The sequence below is a fragment of the Myxine glutinosa genome, chromosome 2 (genome assembly GCF_964187855.1).
Source record: "Myxine glutinosa chromosome 2, kmMyxGlut1.1, whole genome shotgun sequence".
In the NCBI taxonomy this organism is placed as follows: domain Eukaryota; kingdom Metazoa; phylum Chordata; class Myxini; order Myxiniformes; family Myxinidae; genus Myxine; species Myxine glutinosa.
The window spans coordinates 128,459,975-128,484,880 of record NC_136262.1 but is presented as its reverse complement, the minus strand read 5'-3'; the positions used below and the strand labels follow the sequence as shown (position 1 = coordinate 128,484,880).

The following is a 24,906-nucleotide window of genomic DNA, read 5'->3' as shown; positions in this document are numbered from 1 at the left end:
TTATCCCAAAGGCAATCATCCCACCAACTTTTATCCAAATCCGTTCAGAACTTTTCCAGATATCTTGTTCACAAACACACGAACACACACACACACACACACACACACACACACGCGCGAATACAATACTCCCTAGAGGGAGTAACGAGAACGCCACTCAGTAGAGCGCATACTCCCACCGTGGGTCAAGTTGGAATAGTACGATTTCACAAAAGTTCGAGGGAGTAGTTCAGTGACAACACAAGCCAAGACAACACAAGACAGACACTGCACAGATATATATTTAGAATATATAGAAGATAATGTTAAAAAAACAACAAGGCAATTTCACTTACATTTTCGGATTCAGCGTTCAATTCTATATAAGTAAGTGTATTTTGAGGCATGTGTGACTTCAAACAAGCATTCTGAGTATTGCGCTGCAATACACGTCCCCTACCAGCAGTCTGTCGTCCGGAAAACCGTTGGGGAAATTACCAAAGTTCAAAGTGGCATAACTTTGTCAAAAATGATCGCAACGTCGTGAAGTTCGAACTTGATCTGTAACTTATCATGAGGAAACCATGTGCCAAGTTTGAAATCATTAGCATTAAGAGTTTAGAAAAAAAGTCCGGAAAACTGTTCTTTGCGTGACGGACTGACGGACAGACTGAGAGATGGAGGGACTGAGGGCAAACCTATAGTCCCCTCCGGTGTACACCGGAAGGGGACTAATAAGGGTTATTTACACACTATTTACTTCATGTGTGTTATTTGCACACTATTTACTTCATAAGGGTTATTTACACACTATTTACTTCATATGGGATATTTACACACTATTTACTTCACAAGGGTTATTTACACACTATTTACTTCATATGGGTTATTTACACACTATTTACTTCATAAGGGTTATTTACACACTATTTACTTCATATGGGTTATTTACACACTATTTACTTCACAAGGGTTATTTACACACTATTTACTTTGTAAGGGTTATTTACACACTATTCACTTCATATGGGTTACTTACACACTATTTACCTCATAAGGGTTATTTACACACTATTTACTTCATGAGGGTAATTTACACACTATTTACTTGATATGGGTTATTTACACAATATTTACTTCATATGGGTTATTTACACACTATTTACTTCATATGGGTTATTTACACACTATTTACTTCATATGGGTTATTTACACACTATTTACTTCACAAGGGTTATTTACACAATATTTACTTCACAAGGGTTATTTACACATTATTTACTTCATATGGGTTATTTACACACTATTTACTTCATATGGGTTATTTACACACTATTTACTTCACAAGGGTTATTTACACAATATTTACTTCATATGGGTTATTTACACACTCTTTACTTCATATGGGTTATTTACACACTATTTACTTAATGTGTGTTATTTGCACACTATTTACTTCATAAGGGTTATTTCCACACTATTTACTTCATAAGGGTTATTTACACACTATTTACTTAATATGGGTTATTTACACACTATTTACTTCATATGGGTTATTTTCACACTATTTACTTCATATGGGTTATTTACACACTATTTACTTCATATGGGTTATTTACACACTATTTACTTCATAAGGGTCCTTCATAAGGGAAACAACTGAAGGGTCCGCATGAGCAAGGAGGCTTGCTTCGATTTCTCCACAGCATCGAAGTCCTTTCCAAGGGTGTGGTGCTGACCGGGCCGCCGTGGTGTTCGCATTACAGCCCGACCGAATATCGTCGCTTCATGGCTGCTTTCCGCCGCCGAAATCCAGCGCGGCTCGGGCGATTTTGCCCCTGTTTGGAGAACACCCAGCGAGGCCTTCATCGGGGCCAAGTGAGCAAGGGCGTGTCGGGACCTGGTTCGCGCCATTGACCGAGTGGTTCGCACCAACCGGGGCTGTTTTCGGATGACGTGCCGATGTCCTTGGACTTCGCGCCAGGCTCTGGGCCGACCGGGCCGACATGGTGTATGGTGCTGATATTTTGAGAGGCTTGATTTAATACCCCAACCTCTCAACCCCACCTCCTTTTCTGCTACCCCACCGTTATTATTTGCTAGTATTTTTAGTGAAAGCCCACAATATATTATATCCTTATATATATGTGCACATTATATATATATGTGCTTATATATATGGACCTCCGCTTCCGGTCCGCTCGAGCAAGGAGGCTTGCTTCGATCTCTCCACAGCATCGAAGTCCTTTCCAAGGGTGTGGTGCTGACCGGGCCGCCGTGGTGCTGACCGGGCAAACGTGGTGTGGTGCTGACCGGGCCGACGTGGTGTGGTGCTGACCGGGCCGCCGTGGTGTGGTGCTGACCTGGCCGCAGTGGTGTGGTGCTGACCGGGCTGACGTGGTGTGGTGCTGACCGGGCTGACGTGGTGTGGTGCTGACCTAAGTCCCCCCGAAAACAAGTCCCCCCCCCCTTGTTCACAAACACACGAACACACACACACAAACACACACGAGCGAATGCAATACTCCCGCCATGGTGTGGTGCCGCCGTGGTGTGGTGCTGTATTTTGCTACCTCTGAGACATGCTGAATGGAGAAGGTGGATCAGACTCGGCAACGGTTGCTCGAGTGAGATGTGCATGGAAGAAGTTTCGGGAACTGAGTGGCGTGCTGATGAGGAGGGGAGTGTCGTTGAAGCTGAAGGGAAAGGTGTATGCTGCATGTGCGAGAAGTGTTATGATTTATGGGTGCTGACCGGGCTGACGTGGTGTGGTGCTGACCGGGCCGCCGTGGCGTGGTTCTGACCGGGCCGCCGTGGCGTGGTGCTGACGGGGCCCCCGCAGATGTGTGCCCCCACCCCCCCCCCCAACCCCCAGAATTTTCATGTTTTAAACGTTTCCCAGTGTGTACCTTGGATTATAATAGGTACACCATATCCCTGCGTGTCGTAAGAGACGACCAAGAGGGTTGGCGTCAGGAAGGGCATCCGGCCATAAAAACATTGCCTCAAAAAGAGAACCATGACAATTACAACTACATATGGGCAGGGTACAGCCCGAAGTGGAGATCGGTTTCTGAGGTTTGGGACATGGAATGTAGGGACAATGACAGGGAGATCAGGAGAAGTGGTGGAAGTATTGGTCAGAAGAAGAGTGGACATAGGTTGTGTGCAAGAGACGAGATGGAAGGGAAGTGGTGTGAGAATGGTGAAGGGTAGGCAGGGACAGAAATACAAGTTTGTGTGGCAAGGGTGCCTGGAGGGTGTGAATGGTGTTGGTGTCCTGTTTTCTGAGGAGTTTGTAAACAGTGTGGTGAGTGTGACTAGAGTGAGTGATAGGTTGATGATGGTGAAAATGATGATTGGAAAGCTCTTGGTGAACGTCATCTCGGGATATGCTCCGCAGGTTGGTCGGAGCGATGAAGAGAAGGCCAAGTTCTGGTGTGCGATAGAAGCTGATGGAAAACGTGAAAGATGAGGAAGTTGTTGTGGTAGGAGGAGACCTGAATGGACATGTGGGAAGGAGTATGGATGGTTTTGAGGGAGTTCATCGGGGTTACGGATATGGTGTGAGAAATGGAGAAGGTGAAAGGATTTTGGAGTTTGCTGATGGAGCTGATTTGTTGATTTGTAATACTCAGTTCCAGAAAGAGGACAATAAGCTTGTTACATACACGTCAGGTGGGTTGACGACAACCGTTGACTACCTGATGGTGCGTAGGCGAGATAGGGGGCACCTCCGGGACACAAAGGTGATCCCGGGGAGGAGGCTGTTTCACAGCACCACTTGGTTGTCTGCGACATAAGGGTGAAAGATGCGAGGAGAGCTCGGCGGGTGAAATACCAACCGAGAATGAAGGTGTGGAGGTTGAAAGAGGTGACAGTGAGGGAGGCATTAAAAGAGAGGCTGAGTAGGGTCGGGGATGATGTGGTTGAGCTTGAAAGTGGTTGGATGTCAATGAAAGCTAGTCTGTTGGGAGCCGTTGGTGAGGTATGTGGATGGACAAAAGGACCACCGAGGCACTCGGAAACATGGTGGTGGGATGATGAAGTTGGAAAGAGGATTGACGAGAAGAGGAAGAAGTTCAAGGAGTGACAGAAGGCGAAGGGTATGGGAGCAGAAACAGTAGAGCATGAAAGTTATAAGGCAGCCAAGAAGGCTGCAAAGAAAGGTAGCAAAGGCGCAGGAGGAATGTAGGAAAATGTTCGGAGAACGCTTGGATTCGGAAGAGGGCCAGAGAGCAGTATTCAGGATTGCAAAGCAGATAGCGAAAGAGAGGTGTGATGTGATGGGGGTGAGTTGCTTGAAGGATGAAGTGGGACAAATCGTTGTGGACCCAGATGGAATTAAAGGAAGATGGAAAAGATATATGGAAATGCTGTTGACTACAGAGAATGAATGGGATGGCAACATAGAGAGTAACCCAGTTTTAGGAACGGCAGCGAAGATAACTGAGAAGGAAGTTGAGGAAGCGATAAAAGCAATGAAGAGTAGAAAAGCGGGAGGGCCGACGGGAGTTGTGGGAGATATGTTGAAGGCAGCAGGAAGTTCGGGTGTGAAGAGAATAACAGAGATCTGTAATCTGGCGGTGAAAGAAGGCCGCATTCCATTAGATTGGGAACTGAGTACACTCGTCCCTTTATACAAGGGGAAAGGTGACCCTCTAGAGTGTGGCTCGTACCGAGCGATAAAGTTATTGGAGCATGGATTGAACGTATTGGAAAGGGTGTTGGAGAGGAGGATAAGGAAGAAAGTGAAGATCGACGAAATGCAGTTTGGATTTATGCCAGGAAGAGGAACGACAGACGTGCTATTTATTGTGAGGCAGTTGCAGGAGAAGTACATGGAGAAGAGGAAGAAGTTGTTTCTTGGGTTTGTTGATCTGGAGAAAGCATTCGATAGGGTTCCACGCAAAGTATTGACATGGGCAATGAGGAAGTTAGGAGTGGAGGAATGCTTGATCAGAGTAGTGATGGCAATGTACAAAATAGCGCGCACAGCTGTAAGGACGAAGGACGGGAACAGTGGTGAGTTTGAGGTGAAGGTGGGAGTGCATCAGGGGTCGGTACTAAGTCCACTACTATTTGTAGCTGTGATGGAGGTGCTGGCTCTGAACGTAAAGGAGGGTTTACCGTGGGAGTTGTTGTATGCAGATGATCTGGTGTTGATTGTGGAAAGTATGGATGGACTGAAGGAAAAGATGAACAAGTGGAAGGAATGTATGGAGACAAAAGGTCTGAAGGTGAATATCGGAAAGACGAAGGTGATGGCAAGTGGTAAAGCATGTGGTGAGGTAGAAAGAACTGGGAAGTGGCCCTGTGCTGTGTGCAGGAAGGGTGTCGGAGTGAACTCCATTCAATGTACAATGTGCGCTGAGTGGGTTCATCAAAAATGTCGTGGTCTGAGAGGGTCATTAACCAGTGTGGCAGCTACATTCAAATGTAAGGTGTGCACAGAGGGAGCTGCAGATGGAGGAAATGTTGAGTTGGATCTTGGAGATGGCGTGAAGCTGGAAGGTGTGAAAACATTTTGCTTACTCTGAGACATGCTGAATGGAGAAGGTGGATCAGACTCGGCAACGGTTGCTCGAGTGAGATGCGCATGGAAGAAGTTTTGGGAACTGAGTGGCGTGCTGATGAGGAGGAGAGTGTCGCTGAAGCTGAAGGGAAAGGTGTATGCTGCATGTGCGAGAAGTGTTATGATTTATGGGAGCGAGACATGGGTAATAAACATAGAGCAGCAACGAAGGTTGGAAAGGGTGGAAATGCGAATGGTTCGATGGATGTGCGGAGTATCGTTGAGAGAGAGGAAGACAAATGATGAATTGCGAAAAATGATCGGAATATAGCCTGTGATGGATGCTGTGAAGAGGAAGAGGTTGAGATGGTTTGGTCACGTGTTGAGGAAGGATGAAAGTGACTGGTTGAGAAGAGTGATGGAAATGAATGTAGAAGGAAGTAGAGGACGGGGAAGACCGAGAAAGACTTGGCTGAAGATGGTGGAAGAATAAATGCGGGCAAGGGGGTTAACAAGGAGAATGAATATGAATGAATGATCGTTTTAAGGCCATTTTCCCCGCTAGAGCGGGGGTTAGCCTTGCAGGCCCCATGACAATCATGGTTCCCTGTTTGAGGCAATGTTTTTATGGCCGGATGCCCTTCCTGACGCCAACCCTTAGTCGCCTCTTACGATGTGCAGGGATACAGTGTACCTATTCTAAACCGGGGTACACACCGGGATCATTCATCCCAGCAAGCTGGTACTCAATTTGCCGATCTCGGAAGGATGACAGGCTGTCAACCCCAACTGGCGTTAATTCAGCGATCGACGTGGATTCGAACCCAGGACCCTTGCATCCCAAGCCGGCACCCTAACCGCTACGCCAACACCAGGGTTTTAGGGGTTAACAAGTAGAGATGCAGAAAATAGGGCAAGATGGAGATCGTCATGGGGACCGCAAGGCTAACCCCCACTCTGGAAGGGAAAATGGCCTTAAAATGCATGTTGTTATGTTGTTGTTTACTTCATAAGGGTTATTTACACACTATTTACTTCACAAGGGTTATTTACACACTATTTACTTCATAAGGGTTATTTACACACTATTTCCTTCATATGGGTTATTTACACACTATTTACTTCATCTGGGTTATTTACACACTATTTACTTCATAAGGGTTATTAACACACTATTTACTTCATCTATCTATAATTCCAGTAATCTCTGTGTGTATGTCTGTGTGTATGTCTGTGACCGCTGTTTCTCGACAACCACGGGTCCGATATACTTTAAACTTGCCAGGTATATTGCTGGGGACCTGAGGATGTGCCTTTTCAAGGTTTCATATTAATCGGAGAAGTAGTTACCGAGCTATGTCCAAAAAACGATTCAACCAATCAGAGAGCAGCGAGCTATCACGTGTGCCGAACGTGCCGAACAGACTCTGCCTCGGACGGCACATTTGAGAGCGTATTCATTTATTTCACGTTGGCAAACTATGTTGGCGTTAAACTAATTTTTAAAACTAATTAAAACTAATTTGCGATTCTTTCGCTTTCCTGCGCGTTTGTGCACGCTATGGCGATTTCTTTACCAAACTCCGCAAGCCGTTCGCTTTGGACCAAACCATTTCATGTAAATAGAGGGGGGGGATTGTCACCGTACTCGCAAGCCGTTCGCTTTGGACCAAACCATTTCATGTAAATAGAGGGGGGGGGATTGTCACCGTACTCGCAAGCCGTTCGCTTTGGACCAAACCATTTCATGTAAATAGAGGGGGGGGGGATTGTCACCGTACTCGCAAGCGGTTCGCTTTGGCTTTGCGAATGGACCAAACCATTTCATGTAAATAGAGGGGGGGGATATAATTTTAGATATATATATAGTACGGGCATGCCCTAGTAAGGGTAATTTACACACTATTTACTTCATATGGGTTATTTACACACTATTTACTTCATCTGGGTTATTTACACACTATTTACTTCATATGGGCTATTTACACACTATTTACTTCATAAGGGTTATTTTACACACGATTTACTTCATATGGGCTATTTACACACTATTTACTTCATAAGGGTTATTTGCACACTATTTACTTCATATGGGTTATTTACACACTATTTACTTCAAAAGGGTTATTTACACACTATTTACTTTGTAAGGGTTATTTACACACTATTCACTTCATATGGGTTACTTACACACTATTTACCTCATAAGGGTTATTTACACACTATTTACTTCATGAGGGTAATTTACACACTATTTACTTGATATGGGTTATTTACACACTATTTACTTCATAAGGGTTATTTACACACTATTTACTTCACAAGGGTTATTTACACACTATTTACTTCATAAGGGTTATTTACACACTATTTCCTTCATATGGGTTATTTACACACTATTTACTTCATCTGGGTTATTTACACACTATTTACTTCATAAGGGTTATTAACACACTATTTACTTCATAAGGGTTATTTACACACTATTTACTTCATAAGGGTTATTAACACACTATTTACTTCATAAGGGTTATTTACACACTATTTACTTCATAAGGGTTATTTACACACTATTTACTTCATATTGGTTATTTACACACTATTTACTTCATATTGGTTATTTACACACTATTTACTTCATAAGGGTTATTTACACACTATTTACTTCATATTGGTTATTTACACACTATTTACTTCATATGGGTTATTTACACACTATTTACTTCACAAGGGTTATTTACACACTATTTACTTCATAAGGGTTATTTACACACTATTTCCTTCATATGGGTTATTTACACACTATTTACTTCATCTGGGTTATTTACACACTATTTACTTCATAAGGGTTATTCCTGACGCCAACTATTTACTTCATATGGGTTATGAAGTATTTTATTATATTATAATTAAGTATATTAAGTATATTAAGAAGAAAACACACTATTTACTTCATATGGGTTATTTACACACTATTTACTTCATAAGGGTTATTTACACACTATTTACTTCATATTGGTTATTTACACACTATTTACTTCATAAGGGTTATTTACACACTATTTACTTCATATGGGTTATTTACACACTATTTACTTCATATGGGTTATTTACACACTATTTACTTAATATGGGTTATTTACACACTATTTACTTCATAAGGGTTATTTACAAACTATTTACTTCATAAGGGTTATTTACACACTATTTACTTCATGTGGGTTATTTACACACTATTTACTTCATGTGGGTTATTTACACACTATTTACTTCATAAGGGTTATTTACACACTATTTACTTCATAAGGGTTATTTACACACTATTTATTTCATAAGAGTTATTTACACACTATTTACTTCATAAGGGTTATTTACACACTATTTACTTCATATGGGTTATTTACACACTATTTACTTCATATGGGTTATTTACACACTATTTACTTCATATGGGTTATTTACACACTATTTACTTCATATGGGTTATTTACACACTATTGACTTCATAAGGGTTATTTACACACTATTTACTTCATAAGGGTTATTTACACACTATTTACTTCATCTGGGTTATTTACACACTATTTACTTCATAAGGGTTATTTACACACTATTTACTTCATATGGGTTATTAACACACTATTTACTTCATATTGGTTATTTACACACTATTTACTTCATAAGAGTTATTTACACACTGTTTACTTCATATGGGTTATTTACACACTATTTACTTCATATGGGTTATTTACACACTATTGACTTCATAAGGGTTATTTACACACTATTTACTTCATATGGGTTATTTACACACTATTTACTTCATCTGGGTTATTTACACACTATTTACTTCATATGGGTTATTTACACACTATTTACTTCATAAGGGTTATTTACACACTATTTACTTCATAAGGGTTATTTACACACTATTTACTTCATATGGGTTATTTACACACTATTTACTTCATATGGGTTATTTACACACTATTTACTTCATATGGGTTATTTACACACTATTTACTTCATAAGGGTTATTTACACACTATTTACTTCATGTGTGTTATTTACACACTATTTACTTCATGAGGGTAATTTACACACTATTTACTTGATATGGGTTATTTATCCACTATTTACTTCATAAGGGTGATTTACACACTATTTACTTCATATTGGTTATTGACACTATTTACTTCATCAGGGTTATTTACACACTCTTTACTTCATGTGTGTTATTTACACACTATTTACTTCACAAGGGTTATTTACAAGCTATTTACTTCATAAGGGTTATTTACACACTATTTACTTCTTCTTTTTTTGTTTTGTTTTTTGAATCCAAGATCGAGGCTCGTGAAAGAGCTAACATTAATCACACAAAAAGTCAAACCGACACACAAAACACAAAAAACAAGGGGAGGGGCAGACAAGATGGGAACAGAGGGGGAAGGACACAAACACAACATTTGAGAGCAGGGACATCGGGAGGACTTGGGGGGGAGGTGGGAGAGGTATAAAACATATGAACACTGCAAGGACTCTGGGGTGAATTACCGGGGGTAGAAAAGATCAAGGTTTTGGATGGGGGAAGATAAGAGATGGTGGTGAACAGCTGTCTTAAAGACCTGGAGGGAGGAGTGGGATTGAAGGGAGTGGGGGAGTTTGTTCCAGAGGTGGGAGAAAAGGGGAATGAAAGAGTGAAGGTGAGCAGAGAGCCCAGATTTTGGCAGTTTAACCATAAGAGGGTTGCTGGCAGATCTTGTGCGACCTGTAGGAATATTAGGGGGACAGAGCACAGAGAGAGCTGGGGGAGCAAGGCCGGAGAGGAGTCGGTAGAAGACAGAAAGACCACCAACCTGCCTGCGGTGAGAGTGAAAGGCCCTCAGAGTTAGCTTCATCGCAGGAGATTCCAATGATTCTGAAAGCTTTGGTTTCAACAGCGTGAAGCCGAGCTAGGTGTGAGGCAGGAGCACCGGCCCAGAGGGGGGAACAGTATTCCATTGAGCTGCGGATGAAAGCCTTGTATGTGGTGAGGAGCTCAGGTGTGCCAAGGAAGGACTTCGCACGACGTAGGATGCCCAGTCGGCGACTGGCTTTGGAGGCCAGCTTGGAAATGTGGTTTTCCCAAGAAAGATCATGGCAGATAGTGAGACCCAAAAGCTTGAGCGACAGAACGTCTTGGAGAGGATTGTTGAGAAAGTAGATGGGAGGGTTTTCCAGGCGGTCTTTTCAGAGAGACATAGTAAGAGTGTGGGATTTGTCAGGATTGAAAGACATGTTCCACTTGTTTGACCAGTCTGTGATTTTGTCCAGGTCTGCAGAGAGCGAGGAGGCTGCAGACTGCCGATCTGAGGGATGAGGAATGGAGCGGCAGATAGTGGAGTCATCAGCAAAGAGATAGAGAGGATTTTCCAGAGAGTCGGAGAGATCATTGATGAAGACCAGAAATAGCACAGGGCCCAGAACACTGCCTTGGGGAACTCCAGCCTGAACAGGAAGGGGAGATGAGAGAAATCCATTCAGGGCCACACGTTGCCGACGACCAGCGAGGAAGTCCGCAAGCCATGAGTGGAGATTTCCATGGATACAATAGGAGGAGAGTTTGGTGAGCAGAGCTGGGTGCCAGACCATATCGAAGGCACGTGATATGTCAAGGAAAATTAAACATACTTGCAAAAAAAAAACACAAGTTAAAAGTTAAAACATACTTGCAAAACAATAATAATAATAATAAAAAATTGCCAAGTAACAAACAGACAGGGGTGAAAACATAACCTCCATCCATCTTTGGTGGCGGAGGTAATAACCAATTGCTTTAAAAACAGCAGTGAGGACAAACAAAAACGTGATTGCTCGTACGGTGCTCGAGTGCTAAAAGTTAAAAGTTTAATCCTACTGTACCTACTTGCTGGTATGTCTTAACGCCACACATGCCACTGTTCGAGGTGTAGCGAAATGCATGAAAGCATTTTAAATCATGTACACTGTACAGTATATACAAGGGTTGCAAGTAACTTTCTTCGATTTGTTGGTGATGTAGCGATATTTTTGTGGATATACCGATTTTTATTTTTTTTAAATTGATTTTTTTTCGGGATGACCGGGATTTTCAAATTTCCAATACCGGTATATCGATATGAAAAATTATACTGATATAACCAGTATATCGATATCGCGCCGGAGCCGAGGTACCACCAAGGCACAGTCGTGTAATACCGTGCATGGCACTGCACACAACCTCCCACCAGCAGCTTCCTGATGGCACTTCAAAATTAAAATTGGATGTCTCCTATGTGCTCCGACACATTAGCCATCAGTTTTCTGTAATTAGAACTACTGAGACCATTTTTACCTCTGCCACCGAAGGTGGATGGGCATATGTTTGTAGGCAACCCCTGTCTGCCTGGGCATCTGTTTGCTTGTTTGTTTATCTGTTAACAGAAGTTGTGGATATCTAAAAAAGTTGTGGACAGATTCAGACTAAATTTGGTGGAGAGGTTGGGTCTTCAACAAGGACGAATTTATGAGATTTTGGTGAAGATCAGAATCTAGATACTAGAATTTTTAAGCGATTCTTCACCATTGACAGGTGGGGCCAAAACGATATATACCATGATATATAATAACTTGTGGACGAGTTATGACAAAACTTGGTGGATGAGTTGGATTGGTGACAAGAACAAGCCGATTCGATTTTGGTTGAGGTCCGGATCCAGACCTGGCCTGTTAGTGTGACACAAAATGTAAAGTGTTCAGCCTGGTGAAGGTATGTGCTCCATGAGTGCCGTTCTTGTCTTTGTGTGCTGCAGCGCCTTCAGAAAGTATTTACACGCCTTGACGTTTTTCACATTTTGTTGTGTAACAGCCTGAATTAAAAATGGGTTAAAGTGAGATTTTTTTGTCACCGATCTACACATAATAATCCATAATGTCAAAGTGGAATTTGTTTTCTCGAATCTTTTACAAAATAATTTAAAATGAAATACAGAAATATCTAATCTAAGTATTCAAGTATTCAACCCTGTGTCAATACCTCAAAGAAGCACCTTTCGTAGTGATTACAGCTTCAAATCGTATTGGGTTTGTCTGTATCAGCTTTGCACATCTGGATTTGGGGAGTTTCTCCTATTCTTCCTTGCAGGTTTGCTCAAGCTTTGTCAAGTTGGATGGGGAGGGTCGGAGAACAGCAATCTTCATGTTTTCCCACAAATTTATCAATGAGATTCAAGTCTGGGCTTTGGCTGGGCCATTCAAGGACTTTCACGTTCTTGTTCTGAAGACATTCCAGTGTTGCTTTGGCTGTATGCTTGGTGCCATTGTCCTGTTGGAAAGTAAATAAATCTTCACCACAGTCCAAGGTCTTTTACACTCTGAACCAGGTTCTCCTTCAGGATTTGCCTATATTTGGCTCCATTCATTGTTCCCTCTATCCTTACAAGTCTCCCAGTTCCTTCTGCTGAAAAGCATCCCCATAGCATGACGCTGCCACCACGATGGTTCACAGTAGGGATGGTGTTAGATGGGTGATGAGCTGTGCTCGGTTTCCACCAGACATATCCCTTTGCATACCAGGCCAAAGAGTTCAATTTTCGTCTCATCAGACAGAACCTTTTGCCTCATGATCACAGAGTCTTCCACGTGCCTTTGTGCAAACTCCAGGCGTGTGCCTTTTTTCTCAGGAGTGGCTTCCATCTGGCTACTCTCCCATCAAGGGTAGAATTGTGAAGTGCTGTAGAGAATGTTGTCCTTCTGGCAAGTTCTCCCATCTCAGCCAAGGAACTCTGTAGTTCTGTCAGAGTGGTGACTAGGTTCTTGGTCACCTTCCTGATCAAGTTACTTCTTGCCCCGTTGCTCAGAATGGTCAGACAGCCAGCTCTAGGAAGAGTCTGGGTAGTTCCATATTCTTTCCATTTCCTAATGATGGAGCTCACTGTGCTCTTGGGAACTTTCAACACTCTTGAAATTGTTTTATACCCTTCCCCAGAGTTATGCCTCCTCACAATTCCATTTTGGAGTTCTACATAGAGTTCCTTGGACTTCATGGAAGAGTTTCTGCTCTGACATGCAATGTCAACTGTGGGAACTTATAAATAGAAAGATGTGTTTCTTTCTAAATCATGTCCAATCAATTGAATTGGGCACAGGTGGACTCCGATCAAATTGTAGAGACATCTCAAGGATGATCAAAGGAAATTGGATGAACCTGAGCTCAATTTGGAGTATCATAGCAAAAGGGATTGAATACTTATTGACAAGACATTACAGTTTTTCATTTTTAATTGTTTTGCAAGAATTTCTAAAACAAAATACCACTTTGACATTATGGGGTATTATGTGTAGATCAGTGACTAAAAATCTCAATTTAATCCATTTTAAATTCAGGCTACAACACATCAAAATGTGAACAAAATCAAGGGGTGTAAATACCTTCTGAAGGCACTGCGTATATATGCTGAGATTTGAAATGGCAGGTGGCATACTCATGTGCGGCCGTGGAAACCCGTGGTTACTTGAAACTGTGTACCATGGTTGGTAAAAACGTTAGAGCGTTTGAAACGATACAGAGCATCAAAAGTGGATACCTGAAACTGCAGTTTGAAAACCCATGATTGGTGAGGGACGGATGTCCTTAATACAGTACAAGAACCACCTTTAGAGGCCATTTTTCCCCGCAAAGCGGGGGTTGGCCTTTTTTGGGCACCGTGGTCCCCTTTTTTAAGCAATGTTTTATGGCCGGATGCCCTTCCTGCCGCCAACCCTGTTGGTCGCCTTTCACGACAAACAGGGAATTACCAGTGAACTGGTACTCAATTTGCCGACCTCGGAAGGATGACAGGCTGAGTTAACCCCCCTGGCGTTAATTCAGCGATCGACCGGGATTCGAACCCAGGATCCTAAGCAGGTACCCTAGCCGCTAAGCCTTAATACAGTACAACAACCAACAACAACCACCGTTTAGAGGCCATTTTTCCCCGCAAGGCGGGGGTTGGCCTTTTTCGGGGACCGTGGTAGTTGTTGTTTTTTGGTCCCCTTTTTGAAGCAATGTTTTACGGCCGGATGCCCTTCCTGACGCCAACCCTTTTTGCCGCCTTCAACGACAAACAGGGAATTACCAGTGAACTGGTACTCAATTAGCCGACCTCGGAAGGATGACAGGCTGAGTCAACCCCCCTGGCATTAATTCGGCGATCGACCGAGATTCGAACCCAGGATCCTAGGATCCTAAGCCGGCACCCTAGCCGCTAGCCCAACACCAGGGATTAATCCTTAATACAGTACTTAATACCTTAATACTTAATACTTACTTAATACTTAATACTTAATACTTAGTACTTAATACCTTAATACAGTACAAGGTAGTGAAATTGTCTTGCTTGTTTCCTTTTTGCGATTCAACATCGCAAAATGTTCATACAATTAAAAATTTGATGCAAAAAGGCCACAGCAATGCACAACTGAATGTTATCAGTGGATTGCTTTCAAATGAGCAAACAGATCAGCATCCAAAAGACAACTTCAACAAACAATTCAGGCACTTCAGGCACTTCAGAATCATTGGAATCTCCTGCGATGATGCTAACTCCGAGGGCCTTTCACTCACTCACCGCAGGCAGGTTGGTGGTCTTTCTGTCTTCAACAGACTCCTCTCCGGCCTTGCTCCCCCAGCTCTCTCTGTGCTCTGTCCCCCAAATATTCCTACAGGTCGCACAAGATCTGCCAGCAACCCTCTTATGGTTAAACTGCCAAAATCTAGGCTCTCTGCTCACCTTCACTCTTTCATTCCCCTTTTCTCCCACCTCTGGAACAAACTCCCTCACTCCCTTCAATCCCACTCCTCCCTCCAGGTCTTTAAAACAGCTGTTCACCACCATCTCTTATCTTCCCCCATCCAAAATCTTGATCTTTTCTACCCCCGCTAATTCACCCCAGATCCTCTTTTTTGAAATTCCAACCTCTTTCCTGGAAGTCCTTGCAGTGTCCATATGTTTTATACCTCTCCCACCTCCCCCCAAGCCCTGTCCTTCCCACATTTCTCTCGATGTCCCTGCTCTCAAATGTTGTGTATGTGTCCTTCCCCCTCTCTCCCCATCTTGTCTACCGCTCCCCTTGTTTTGTATTTTGTGTCGGTTTGACTTTTTGTGTGATTAATGTTAGCTCTTTCACGAGCCTCGATCTTGTATACAAAAAAAAAAAAAAAAAAAAGGCACAGTACAAATACAGACCTTTTTATTATTTGAACAAACAGCCACCACAAACAAAAGTGTTTGAAAACATGAACCGTTACAAAGTATAAAAAAAAAATCCCACCTATGAATCCATGTATCGGGGCTTTTGGGAAACCTGCTAAGAGCAAGTCTTCCCAACCAAAGGTCCTTCCCAGGCTGAAGGAGGCCCACCTGTATCAACTCTTTTCTGCAAATCAAATCACAATCTTTGCATCAGTAACTCACAGCAACAAGATAGTTATTTAATTATTCTTGTAACAGTGAAATGACTATCTCTTAAGCCTTAAGGAATGCTGCCAATACCTCCTGACACAGTGTGTGTTCTGAATTTGAAAACTTCTTCGTCATCAATATTTCACAACTGGTCAAGAGAGACCAGTGAATTTCTCAAACGCAGCTTATTGTTGGAGAACTGATGTCATGTGCAATCAGACCTCACCAGGCAACAAAATGCATGTCTCATGAATGAACTTGAGACCCACGGTGCTCCCTCTGAGGTAGAAACTACTACCACGTGTTAAGTGCTAAAATTAAACGTAATTCCAAGTTGCACTTTCACGAGCAAATTGCTACTCTTCACATTCACGTGGAAATTGCATGCCCTTGATAAGCTACACGATTTCCATAATTACAGGCTCACTTCATATTGTAATATCACCTACACGTAATTTTTAGACATATTGTCTGTGGCTCAGGTGGAGGAAAGGGAATCTTTCACAATGACGAAGTGCAACAAGAAAGAGCAATCAGAGATTGCAGACCCTTGCAAGGACGTGTTTTTAGTGTTTTTTTAAGGCTTTTGTGTTAAAACAAATACGGCGGCCGAACCACGTGACCGATGACGTCATCATTATTTTTCTTCTCCAATTTTTCCCCAGATGACGCTCAAGAAATTTCATCTTGATTGGATGAAGTTTTGGACGTCATTGCACCGAATTTCATCCTGATTGTATGACATCATAATGGAGGCACCTATGACATCATCATTAACATATGTTATTCCCCATGGGGAGTTCTTTACAATGAGCCATGTCTCAATTTTTTTCTATGCAGCACTTTCGGAGATATGGAGGTGCAAAGTTTTTTGGGGTTTCCAAGATGGCGCCCATACACGTGACCTATAACTTCATAATTATCATAAAATTCTACAGGCGGAGGTGCACCTATGATGAAAATTTCCTGTCAATCGGACAAACAGTTCCTGAGAAAATAATGTTTATTCTGTGCGGACAGACAGACAAGCAAACAAACAAACGGACTCAAATGCGATACCCTCTACTCTGGCGAGTGGCGAGGGTAATAATCTGGCCCGACCAACATCTCACAATTACAGACCTGGTTTTGATAGTCATGGTAGATTCAATTAAATGTACATGTGCCCAGTATCAGCGAAACAGTGTGAAGCGAGCTCTGCCTTGGCATGAGCACCTGAGGGCATCAACAATGCTGCACAGGAGTTGCGATTTACTTTTCAACATTCATTAGATGAAAAGAGAAACTATCAGAGAAAGGGCTGGATGTTTGAATTGTAGCATAAATGACGAGAGTGTTCCTAGAACACCATACCCTACGCAGTCTGTAGAAAAATAAATAATAAATAAATAAATAAATAAAACAGAGGACATAGGCAGGTTCTACGAGCAGCAAATTTGATTGATCGAGATAATGTAAAATGCCGTAATATTTTGCCCAAGTGATACTGCTAAACGGGAAGTGTTTTTAAAGTGTCAATATGGTGATTTGTGATTTGTTTATAAAGGTCTTACAAAAAAGAAAGAATAGAACAGCACTCTTAGATGTCATGATGTCGATGGATATGCCTCTGCCAAGGTTATTACATCATTATACATACTTGTACCACCCACGTTCGACTTGGTTCCCTTCTGCAGTTCTTAGGTTGTCGCGGTAACAAAAACCCGATTACAGACTCGGACCTTTGACTTCTTGATGGTGAAATCTAGTCAGTTCATCTTTCCATCAAAACATATATACAGTCGGACCCCGCTATTTGCGGTTCTGCTATTTGCGGGTTCCGCATATTCGCGGTTGATAAAATACAACCTGTTTCTCTATTCATGGAAAAGTGTCCCACAAATTTGCGGGGTTTTTTTCTATTCGCAGCCGTGTTCCGCAAAATTGCAGTGTTTTTTTTCCTATTTGCGGCCATGTTCCACGAATTCGTGGTTTTTCGGGGGCGCAAAAAAAAATTCATGAGCCGCTAGCTTGACACATTTATAAGACCCATCTTTCACCAGCCATGCATAAAGCAGCTGGACATACGCAAAAAATATCTTCCACGACCCACAAACATGATGGTATTGTGGTTCTTTTTTTAAAGTTTCACGGTGCAGTATGGTTAAGCTTGTAAAGCACTTTTACTAAACTGTAAGCGCAGTTCCTTCAATAAATTGGAAATGGTACCTGGTGTTGTCGTTTTTTAAATATTTATCATGTTTTATGAAACTGTAATCATGTGCATTTGCGGTCGAAAACATTTTAAACTTAAAAAAATTTCCTCTATGAATCAGGAACCGCCAGGAAACTAACGTATCCCCCTTTTCCCCATTGAAACAATGCTGCGGCATACATTAATGGGATTTTCATCGACCTTCGTGGGGTTTGTCTCGCCATTTCCGGAACTTTTGTCGACCTTCGTGGATTATCGTCGACATTCTCGGGATTTGCCTCACCATTCGCGGTTTGTTCCTCTCTAATGGCGGATTTTCGCAACTCGGGAACCTATCCACCCCCTTTTTCATTGAAATAATGCCCCGCCATTTGGGGTTTCGCAATTCGTGGCATTTTCCAGGAACGTATCACCCATGAATAGCGGGGTCCGACAGTACTTAAACGAAGTTTGGTCAAAATCCCATCATTGGTTCGCAAGTTAGCCCCGTAACAGAATATTTCCTTAACAGGATCACAGGCCGATGACCTCTTGACCCCCACAATGTAATCAATTCACCTTTGCATCATAATACATACTTGTACCAAGTTTGACTTAGATCCCTTCAGCTGTTCTCAAGTTATCGCGCTTACGAAAACCTATCACGGATGGACGGACAACTCAAAAATCACAACGCATCCAGCGACTTTGTCGGCTAAGGCATTAACATTTCAAATGCTGACCGCTAATGATGCAGCATCTTTTACACCACCTTATTTAACACGTTGCATTGGTTCTTCATGCCCGTCATTTGTGTCTTTTATAACACCCTTAAAAACGGCAGGTTTCCTGTTTGGAATGATTCCTAATTTTGTTTGATTGCCAGACAGGCAGGCAGAATAAAAATAAAACTCATCTCTGCATGTGTGCGATCGGGATCAACTCAGAGCCAAACTACTGCAGTTAAACTGCACATTCGTTTTCCGATTCAGTCGTGTTCAAAGCATGATATTCAATTGAAATGAAGTTTTTCTTGAAACTGAAATGGTAAGTCGGCAGAGCGTACCGGACATTCCAAGCAGTCGTGCAGTCTGGGTTCAGAAGCAGCAACGTGTGCGTGAGCTCTACCAACGCTGTAGAGACAAGGCATTCACAGACAGAGGCTGCAACCTAAACTGACACGTCATGCTACTCAGACGTGCTTCACAATCTTGTTATCTAGTTCATGTAACTAATTCAAAGGTATAGCATAACTGAGCAACTGTATGTACCGTTACTACAGATTGTGTACATTTTGTAAATCTTGTCAATCCTTTGGTTTGCATCAGTGCTGGGAGTGTGGCTATGCCGCTGAACCAGTCCTCCCCATAAGTGAGAACAGGAATTTTGAACTTGTACAAGTGCTGGCGATAACTCGCCTCTCCGCGAGAGACATGTGATATCATTAACGAACCTAGTAATGTCGGCAGACAGAACACCCAGCGCAACATCCATCTGAGGGAAGGCACACACAATGATGCATCACCACGTCTGGCCTACCCAGGCATCTCAGAAGCAAGTTAGCATACAGTGCATTCAGACAGTATTCAGACCCCTTCACTTTTTTCACATTTTGTTATGTTGCAGCCTTATGCTGAAATCGTTTAAATTCTTTTTTTTCCCTCATCAATCTACACTCAATACCTCATAATGACAAAGCGAAAACAGGATTTTAAAAAGTTTTGCAAATTTATTAAAAATAAAAAACTGAAATATCACATTTACATAAGTATTCAGACCCTTAACTCAGTACTTAGTTGAAGCACCGTTGGCAGCGATTACAGCCTCGAGTCTTCTTGGGTATGACGCGACAAGCTTTGCACACCTGGATTTGGGGATTTTCTGCCATTCTTCTCTGCAGATCCTCTCAAGCTCTGTCAGGTTGGATGGGGACCGTCGGTGGACAGCCATTTTCAGGTCTCTCCAGAGATGTTCGATTGGGTTCAAGTCAGGGCTCTGGCTGTGCCACTCAAGGACCTTCACAGAGTTGTCCCTAAGCCAATCCTGCGTTGACTTGGCTGTGTGCTTAGGGTCATTGTCCTGTTGGAAGGTGAACCTTCGGCCCAGTCTGAGGCCCTGAGCGCTCTGTTTCAGGTTTTCATTAAGGATATCTCTGTACTTTGCTCCGTTCATTGTTCCCTCAACCCTGACCAGTCCCCCAGTCCCTACTGCTGAAAAACACCCCCACAGCATGATGCTGCCACCACCATGCTTCACCGTTGGGATGGTATTGGGCAGATGATGAGCGGTGCCTGGTTTCCTCCAGACATGACGCTTAGAATTGAGGCCAAACAGTTCAATCTTGGTTTCATCACACCACAAAATGTTGTTTTTCACAGTCTGAGAGTCCTTTAGGTGCTTTTTTGCAAACTCCAAGCGGGCTTTCATGTCTTTCACTGAGGAGAGGCTTCCGTCTGGCCACTCTGCCATAAAGCCCAGATTGGTGGAGTGTTGCAGTGATGGTTGCCCTTCTGGAAGTTTCTCCCATCTCCACACAGGATCTCTGGAGCTCAGCCAGAGTGACCATCGGGTTCTTGGTCACCTCTCTTACCAAGGCCCTTCTCCCCCAAATGCTTAGTTTGGCCGGGCAGCCAGCTCTAGGAAGAGTCCTGGTTGTTCCAAACTTCCTCCATTTAAGAATTATGGAGGCCACTGTGCTCTTGGGAACCTTCAATGCAGCAGAGATTTTTTTTGTCGGCTTCCCCAGATCTGTGCCTCGACAAAATCCTGTCTCTGAGCTCTGCAGGCAGTTCCTTCGACCTCATGGCTTGGTTTTTGCTCTGATATGCATTGTCAGCTGTGAGACCTTAAATGTAGACAGGTGTGTGCCTTTCCAAATCATGTACAATCAATTGAATTTACCACAGGTGGACTCCAATAAAGGTGTAGAAACATCTCAAAGATTATCAACAGAAATGGGAGGCACCTGAGCTAAATTTCAAGTGTCATAGCAAAGGGTCTGAATACTTATGTCAAAGTGATATTTCAGTTTTATTCTTTTTAATAAATTTGTAAAACTTTCTAAAATCCTGTTTTCTCTTTGTCATTATGGGATATTGAGTGTAGATTGATGAGGGAAAAAATGAATTTAAACGATTTCAGCATGAGGCTGCAGCATAACAAAATGTGAAAAAAGTGAAGGGGTCTGAATACTTTCTGAATGCACTGTACCTCTAAGTTATTCTAGTAGTCCAACACTATTGCAATCAATCACCTGATTTTTCTTTCTTTAATGGGATCAAAAGCTCACAATTGAGCTGACACACACACACACACACACACACACACACACACACACACACACACACACACACACACACACACACACACACACACACACACACACACACACACACACACACACACACACACACACACACACACACACACACACACACACACACACACATCAAGAAACAATCAAATACCAGGACCTCAAAAAGTAAGATCAATTGAAGTTGGAAGCTGAAGAGCATCAAAATTGTACCAGTGACAATTGGAGCAACTGAAATGATGAAGAAGAACCTCCCTGAGATTTTAAAAACCATCCCTGGGAATATTACCACAAATGAACCTGAGATTTAAAAACCATCCCCGGGAATATTACCACAAATGAACCTGAGATTTTTTAAACCATCCCCGGGAATATTACCACAAATGAACCTGAGATTTTAAAAACCATCCCCGGGAATATTACCACAAATGAACCTGAGATTTAAAAAAACCATCCCTGGGAATATTATCACAAATGAACCTGAGATTTAAAAAAACCATCCCTGGGAATATTACCACAAATGAACCTGAGATTTAAAAAAACCATCCCTGGGAATATTACCACAAATGAACCTGAGATTTAAAAAAACCATCCCTGGGAATATTACCACAAATGAACCTGAGATTTAAAAAACCATCCCTGGGAATATTATCACAAATGAACTGCAACTGGAAGCAATCCGGGGTTTGGTGACGATCCTGAAGAGAGCCCTCAGAACAAAACCCTGAAAATGTTGAACAGCTTGGTCCATGAACCGAAATCCCTTACCAAAGCGGAGGTGGATACTTTGGGTCTTGGGAGGATTCCGTTCCACCTCCTGAAACCCACAAATGGAGATACTAACCAACGACACATACGCTTCGGGGAAAGTGCCTTTGCCTTTTTGGATCTGGGTGCCAGCACCATCACAACAATGGCACCGCCTTTCTCCCCACACTGAGCGAGGCATTTCCGAAGAAAGAATTTCCTCCTCCCGATAGGTACCAAACGATGAGGATTGTCCGTGCTCTTAACCTTTTAAATGCTGAATGTCAAGCAAGGAAGCAGCACGTATCATTTTAAACATTAGTCTACAGTATGACTTGGCCGGGGTTTGACCCTGAGCAACTTCCCAGACCCTGAGCGGAGGCTCTAACCATCACATCATCCATCGAGTGTGGTTAACTCAAGAGATTTTCAGAGAGGCAATCAATTAACAACACAACAAAGCACGAGCTATCAACCCCCTCCCCCCAATTTAAACACTAACATTCCATTTCCAAAAACCTGAATTTTTGATCATTCATCACTTTTTACTTTTAGCAGATATTAATTAAGTCATTTTTTATGGCCAATGTGCACCACACAATTGTGCAAGGTACACCATCACAATTTGTAAGACAAATGGCAGAATGCATGAAGTAATGTGTAGCGAGTAGTTTGATAGGTGATGTCAAAAAATATTATTGCAATCAATCAATGGGCCCAACGCGGACCATCAAATTAAATTAAGCAACAAAGATGAAGCAAACCACAACCCAATGTTGAGACGGCAATACTCCGCAACTTAAACTAACTTGATATCAGACAGGTAAACAACGTTATTACCTTCGCCACCAAAGACGGATGGTGGTTATGTTTTCACCCGTCTGTCCATTTGTGAACCAAATATCTCAATAAGTTGCAGATGGATTCGGACGAAATTAGGCAGAGATGTAGTGTATGTGGCAAGGACGAACTGGTGAGATTTTGGTGAGGATCCTGATCCGGCTACTATAATTTTTTTAAGTGATTCTTCACCAATGGGAGATAGGGCCAAAAACGATACATAGCAGGATATCTCACAAAGTTATGGATGGATTTGGACGAAACGTGTTGGACAGGTTGTGTGTGTGACAAGGAAGAATTGATTCAATTTTGGTGAAGTTCCGGATCCAGATCCAGCCAGTAGAATTTTTTAAAGTGATTCTTCACCATTGAGTGATATGGCCAACCAGGCGGAGGTATCCTCTCTACTGAGTGCCGTTCTAGTTGTTCAATGCCACGAAAGAAAAGTTTGGGGGTTTTTTTTGTTCAGCGCATGAGACATTCAATGGACATCTGGCAATACAATTTCGTTCCATTTCCTCAAAACCCTAAACATGTTCAATGCATACATTCATCAGTCTCACACGTAACCACAGTGCAAAGCAAAGATGTTAAAAACTCCAGTTTCGTTTTCATGGACCATATAACCACATGTGCATACTTGCCAACTATCCTACGCCTCATGCACCACCTCCTCCCCTTACCCCCCTCTTCTTCACCCCACAATTTCTCACAGTAGCCTCACTCCAGCAGCAGACCTTCCCAACTTGTTCCCACTGATTTTTGCACATAGTCACGGAAACGTACGTTTTCTTGCAGCCACGACCACGTGCAGGGCCTACGCGTCTCATGTTAATGGGCACAAGCCGCTTCCACTGTAGTTGAAGCACAGCTGCCATAGATTTAACATTCAACATCCTTTTCAAAAATCAAATGAAGAATAATAACATAACCTCCCTGGCCACTCTCGTAGGGAGCAGGTCCTTCGAGTGAAGAATAATCGAGGCAAAGATGTTTGCAAGATCACAGACATTCACATGAAAAGGGCCCCAGAGACCATAAAGGTATTCATGTTTATCAGTTTCTGCAGCTATAAACTAGATATCTGTGATCAGAAAGTCATCGCCAAGGGTAAGCCTCCCCCGCGCCTGCGATCCAATGATCACCATATTCTTTTCAGACAGCCTTATGACCTTGACCTTCAATATTTAGGGATCGAGAGTAAATTAACAAAATGTGTCAAAAATGTGTTTTTTTTTTTATTAGGTCACAATCCGAAAAAAGTAGGTCAAGGGCACTAATTGAATATCAGATGTACAACATTAGAGAAGATACAGTATCATGATGCACGAACAACTTGGAAGGCCAAGCGGTCTTTGAGATTCCACTTTGGCAAAATTGAGTGATGACCAAAAAAATGCAATTTCCGTTTTTTTCAGACCACCATTTGACCATGACCTTTAACTAAGAGGGTTATGATGTAAATTAAGTGTAAATGCAGATATCTCTAGGGCCTAGGCTATCTAAAGAGGGCAATTTTGTTACGATTGGACAAGCCTTTGTCAAGTTATTGGATAAACTATTTTTTTCTACAATTAGGTCATGACCTTGAAAATTAGGTCGATGCCTGTGAAAAGCCTTTCTATTGTCATTATCTATCTATAATTCCAGCAATCTCTGTGTGTCTGTGTGTCTGTGTGTCTGTGTGTCTGTGTGTCTGTGTGTTTGTCTGTGACCGCTGTTTCTCGACAACCACGGGTCCGATATACTTGAAACTTGCCAGGTATATTGCTGGGGACCCGAGGATGTGCCTTTTCAAGGTTTGAAATTAATCGGACAAGTACCTACCGAGCTATGTCCAAAAAACGCTTCAACCAATCAGAGAGCAGCGAGCTATCACGTGTGCCGAACCGTTAAT

At 42.5% G+C, this 24,906-nt stretch overlaps 1 protein-coding gene across 1 annotated transcript in view; it reads right to left on the bottom strand.

Annotated features, from left to right (window-relative positions):
* The window catches only part of PTAR1 (protein prenyltransferase alpha subunit repeat containing 1), a 43,787-nt gene that overhangs the window by 12,924 nt on the left and 5,957 nt on the right, over positions 1–24,906 (bottom strand). Inside the window, exons 3-4 of the mRNA XM_068107174.2 lie at positions 19,176–19,242; positions 15,806–15,910 (exon numbers count right to left, since the gene is read on the bottom strand). Coding sequence (XP_067963275.2) covers positions 15,806–15,910; positions 19,176–19,242 — 172 coding nt within the window. The remainder of the gene's footprint in view (positions 1–15,805; positions 15,911–19,175; positions 19,243–24,906) is intronic.